Source organism: Cryptomeria japonica, chromosome 10 (assembly GCF_030272615.1).
Source record: "Cryptomeria japonica chromosome 10, Sugi_1.0, whole genome shotgun sequence".
Classification (NCBI taxonomy): domain Eukaryota; kingdom Viridiplantae; phylum Streptophyta; class Pinopsida; order Cupressales; family Cupressaceae; genus Cryptomeria; species Cryptomeria japonica.
In genome coordinates, this window is record NC_081414.1 from 766359283 (window position 1) to 766365282 (window position 6000).

Genomic DNA, 6000 nt, shown 5'->3' on the forward strand with positions numbered 1-6000 from the left:
ATAAAGCATAAATTTAGTTTAAAGGTAGTCACAAGTTGCTTCTCCAAGGTTACACAGCAAAGAATTACTTTCAAATATTTATGACTCAACTTGCCCTTTCTTGTGATTATGTCTGTCAATTTGTTTTTGAGTTAGTGCTTTGTTTTTCTGTATCGAAATTTGATAAAATCATAAATCATAAAAGGTACTGTTAAGCTCAGAGTTCTGAATTTCTAATAAATACTTTCATGAGTTTCTTTAGAATAAATTTGAAAGTAGTTTATTGTAGGTTTTGAACTACATTTTATAACAGGTAACATGTTAGAAATTCGAAAGAAATAAAAATAGGAATAAGAATTTCATAAGTTAGAAGCTCCTTGTGTTAGTATATGTAACTGAGTAATACTTTAATAAGAATGTATGAAGTCCAAGTCCAATATGCTTAAAGAAAAAAACCTATTTACTTTCATACAAAACATTTGAAAGATTTAATAAGCTTTCACAGCTCAAAGTAACCTTCTACTTCAGAAAGTGACAAGTAATTGCCCATTAAATCAAAATGTACGAAACGCCTGATATAAGAGACACCAAGATTACAAAAGAAACATAGGGGAGGCTAATGACCTCAAACACACAATTTGATTTCAATACTAGCATTGATTGCAAACTGATGCCACATGAAACCTCTTAATTTTCATTAAATTCAAATCAATAAAAGCACAAACCCTAACTAATAGAATTAATTAAGACAATTTCTATCTCTTTTGACCACTAAAACCTCCAAGGACGGAATGGATTTCTAGGGTCGACTATATCCTTGAACTTAACACAGTTGACCTTTACCTAAACAATTGACCTCTATCTGCCCTCATTTATAACTGCACTAACCAGAATAACAGTATTCACTAAAGAAAACTGTTGTATTGACCAAATACTGCTGCACTGAATGAAATTCTGTTGCTGAACAGGTCAGTTGACAATCTTGACTAGTTTAACAGTTGACCTGCTCTATGTATTGAAATGTACTTAATGATGAGTAACGATAGCTGTAGCTAAATGATTCTAATGAATTTGACGATCATAATTGTACTTTAAGATCCTTAGTTGAGATGACTCATGGAGAAAAGAACTAGAAATCTCACTTGACTTAACTCATGGACTGCTGGATGGATTAAAAGTTAGTTCAGGTAACACATGGCCTGTTGGATAAGCTGGAGATCAGTTGAGCTAACTCGTGGCTCTTGTTTGGATTTAGAATCAAGGAATCAGAGTAATCTTCCTCTTATGCATGTACTATTGCAGTTGAGTTCTCTCACATATTTCCCTTGCATGCTGATAGCCAAGTAGAAAATATTGTGATGTCATATGCAACCTGTTGGATACAGTCTTAGGTAGACTTACCATGAATTCACATATGAAGTTGGCATTGTACAACCTCCTGCTCCTAGAATTGTAACATTGGAAGGACATTTAATATCTCCGCCTACTACAATTGGTTAAAAAGAGGTAATTAATCTGTTAATTCTCAGGGTCCCCTATAAATCTTGGCATCTGAAAGTGAGTTCCTCCCAGAGGTAAAGAGGCAAGCGTCTTTGGTCAGGAAAGCCTAAAAACATACCAGGTAATCCTCTTGAATCCCAATAAAAGTTAAAAAGTAGTAGGACACCTCAAAATAAAGTATTTTTCGGTCTCCATTTCCACAGAATAGGAAGGTAAAATATTTTATGGTCAGTCTCGATCCATCACATACTCTCGATTCTCAAAAGACCAAGAAAGATAGGAATAGAATGAATCTCCAGTAGACACCAAACAACTTCTAGAACTCTTGTGTGATAACATTTACAAAATCTTAAATTTTATACACTATAAGTACAAAAATAAAAAAATACATTCAAAAATCTAAAGTTACAAGTTTCAACCTACACACCATCTTATTTATCTCTATCTATAGATTTATAAACAATCTTATTCCGCAATCATGGCAGCGACAAATTGCAATTTTTTAACAGTTATACAGCTGAGATGTACATTTAATCAGTGCTAATCTAAGAACATAACTCAGGAAGGAGATTCACTACCGTGGAAGTAGATTTTGCAAATATTTAGACAAATGTTTAGCTTTGGTTGCACTTGGGAGTAATCTGGCATACATAAATACAGCTAAATTGTGGATATTGTGTAACCATAATTAGTTTGCCGTATTGCTCTCCACAAAACTAGAACTTTCACATGCATCAGAAAATTTAAAGATGTCATGCAGCCGTCAGAAGTCACCCTAGAGAACAGAGAATATCACAAACTGAATGCATGGTAAATAGATGAGTTTGATTTAAATATATATGAATTTCATGGATACCACCAAATTCATCTGACTTCTTCACTTTTGGCAGGATAATCTGTTTTTGGATAACCTTTCTGGTCATCTTTATCATGCCCTAGTTCAATCAATTACAAAGATATTGCTATGGCTAGAAAGGTCTCTAAATTTAGTTTCTGATGGCATATTTGGCATTCCATACTTCTGTTTCTTTTACTAATTTATTTTTTACCCGATGTTTTTCAGGAAGATGTAGACTTCGAGGTAAATATTGTCTTGCTGGATTCGCAAGGAATCTCTCCCTAAAAATGGGCTTAAGATATACCATTGGTAAGCTATTACAATTCTTGCTCAAAGCAATGGTATCCACTTAATCTATTGTTGCCAAGAATTGTGGTGGTAACATGGACAAAGAAGTATTAGTCATTTTAACTTTTATCTGGAATTAAAATTTATTGTTTCATGAGAGAATATCTATGTAAGTGATAAGGTAAAGGCTATTATTTGGAATAATTTAAGGCTTTAGATTGATTATTGTTATAACAAAAATCAAAAAAAAAAGAGACTGAGAATTAAGATTCACAGATTGTACAAAAAATTCCAAATGAGTAATTTCTCAATCAGCCTATGAACCTCCTCGTGTCTGAAACCTAGAGGGCAGGACCATGTGATGACATAAAACCTCAGATGGACTACAGAGTGTGATCCAAAACATTGATGAAAAAAACTCACACAATCAAATCCAGAAGCATACACAAACAGACATAAAACCTTTTAGGGAATCAGTTACAATGGAAGATATGATCACTTAGGTGACCTAAACTTCTGGTAGTACAAAGTGGCTAATAACATTGAGTTGAAACCAAGCCAATTGACTTCAATTTGGCAGCAGATCAGACTAGAAACTTTTTTATAAGTCTGAATTGATTGGTGAATCTATTGTTTCATGAGAGAAGATCTATATGTGATTGGGTAGAAATTATTATTTGGGACGATTTGATAAATTAGATTGATTATTGTTATTACAAAATCAAAAAGCAGAAACTGAGAATTAAGATTTGACAGATTGTACACCAAAATTCTAAATGAGTCATTACTTATTTGTCAATTGGTCTGCGTGAATCTCCTTGTGTTGAAACCTGGAAGACAGGACCATGTGATGACATAAAAGCTTTCAGGAAATCAGTTACAATGGATGATAGGAGAACTAGGTTGCCTAAACTTCAGGTCGTAAAAGGTGTGTAATAGCATTGAGTTGAAATCCAAGCTTATTGACTTCAATTTAGCAGCAGATTGTAGTAGAATTTTTTCTCGAGTCTGAAATGATTGGTGAATTTTCTATTTCAAAAGTAAAACATATGCATTATATTCATAAGTCAATACCTGATGGTTTCTTTGACATGTGAATTACTCAGAGTTAAACCCCAGCAACAATAAGGCGGCCCATAACCTTTGTGTACATCACAAGCTGCATAAGGTACACTTTATGTTTATGGGTACATTTAAACATGAAATTTGTTTACAAATCTTAGGAATGTCGTCCAAATATAAACCGCATCCATTACATGCAACCAAATTATTACCATAGAAAATACCATGCAGTGGATATGAGTGCTTGACACAGCTAGTAGATGAGCCACTAGCTTCATGTTATCAAGTGCACAATCTTACATGATGTTGATCTATTCATCTATATTATATACCTAATAAAACATCATTACTATTCAAGGTTTTTGTAGATATGAAGGATAGCAGGAATTCTTCAGCACTAGGACTGCCAAAAGATATTGGATCCAGAACTTTCTGGTAAAGTGAATTTCATCAAAAACATAATCTAACAGACACAATCATTAAATTTCTCAATATTTTATACCCAAATGAACATTGTTATATTCAAGATCAACAATATGTGCCTAATTAAACATAATCAATGGACGAAATGCACACCAAATTCTCCCAGGGCAATAACATTCTCAAAAATAGATTCGACTCACAGTTGTTACAGAATGAATTTCTGGAAATCATGACCTAACACATAAAACTGATTATTTCTTTATAATCACACCTAACCAAACAACATTGCCATCAAAGATTCATTTTACAGACACAATTAGGAATGTCGGTGTCATATAGCTAATTAATCATAAGTAAACAGTGGCTGAAGAGCATACCAGATTCTCCCAGGGTAACAAAAATTCCGAAAACACGTTAGGTCCAGAACTGGCTTACAGAGTGAATTTCGTGAAATCATAATCTAATACACAAAACCGTTCTATTTCTCTATATCACATACCCAATTAAACGACATTATCATCAAAGATTCATGTTATTGACCCAATTGCAGGCTGTTATAATAAAAGACATTGGTGTTAAGAACCTAATTAAACATCCTAAGTTGTCAATGAACGAATGGCATACCAAATTCTCCCAGGGCAACAACATTTCCAAAATACATTGGATCCAGAATTGGCTCACAGAGTAAATTCCTTTAAAATCATAATCTAACACACAAGGCTGATCTATTTTACCCGTGTCATATGCCTATCTAAATGGCATTATCATCAAAGATTCATGTTACAGACCCAATTAAAGAAATAAAGCAAACATCATAAGTTGCCAACGGACTAAAGGCATAATACCAAATTCTCCCAGAGCAAAAATATTTCCTAAAATATATTTGACTCAGAGTTGGCTTACAGAGTGAATTTGTTTGTGGAAATCATAATTTAACACACAATACCGGTATATTTCTTTATATAACATGCCCAATTAAACAACCTTATCATCAAAGACTCGCGTTACAGAACAATTAAAGATTGTTGTAATCAAGAAAATTGTTTCTAGATACCTAATTAAGAGTCATGACTTATGAAAAGGAGAAAGAAATTACGGAATTCTCCCAGCGATCGAGGGCATTAACATTGGCGCCATGGGCGAGGAGACATTGAACAGCGTCACGGCAGCCATAGAGGGCGGCCACATGCAGAGGAGACCTGCCATCATAATCCTGAGCGCTAACAAGGCCAGGGTTCTGATCAAGCAGCTTCTTCAGAGAAATTACATCATTGTGGCGCGCGTGCCAAAGCACCAGCGACGTCTGCGTCACGCGTGTGCGCTCCTCCTCTCTCTCCGAGCTGTTTGAACCGCTGCTATCGCTGCATTTCTCTACCTTGCTGCCCATTGATCTCTTCTCTACACACAACGGCTTATTTTCTGCTTTGATATTTACAAAAAAATTATCTGTTCTTGTTTTTTATTACCTCGAAACAAATTGGTTTGCGTTATGTTTTCCCGATATCTGAGCAGCTTTTTTATGGGTGCGTAAAGTTGTGACGTGATATTTGTGCCAATATTATTTCAGTGTAAACAAATGAGAAGACAACAATGTACTCATCATTTTCCATGAAGTGCGTGCCTGGTACGCGTATAGATCCTCATCACTTATTTTATGGCACATGGCATATACGCAGCCTTTTCAGGCCATTTTGATGAGGATGTTTTTTATAAGATTTTCTCTCTGTTGCTTAATATGTAAGTTAGGCAAAATTTTATGAAAGAGTTTGTAAATGATATGATTTTGATTTATTTTATTAATATATATTTTAAAAGTTTAGATCTGTTTTATAATTTTTATTGTTTATCATACCAACCTATGTTGTGGATATAGAATAGATATAGGTCATTTTTATGCATATAGAATCTTA

At 34.1% G+C, this 6000-nt stretch overlaps 1 protein-coding gene across 1 annotated transcript in view; it reads right to left on the reverse strand.

Annotated features, from left to right (window-relative positions):
• The window catches only part of LOC131026983 (serine/threonine-protein kinase VIK), a 94545-nt gene extending 88798 nt beyond the window's left edge, over window positions 1-5747 (reverse strand). Inside the window, exon 1 of the mRNA XM_057956982.2 lies at window positions 5187-5747. Coding sequence (XP_057812965.2) covers window positions 5187-5477 — 291 coding nt within the window. The 5' untranslated portion in view covers window positions 5478-5747. The remainder of the gene's footprint in view (window positions 1-5186) is intronic.
• Window positions 5748-6000: the final 253 nt, after the last annotated feature.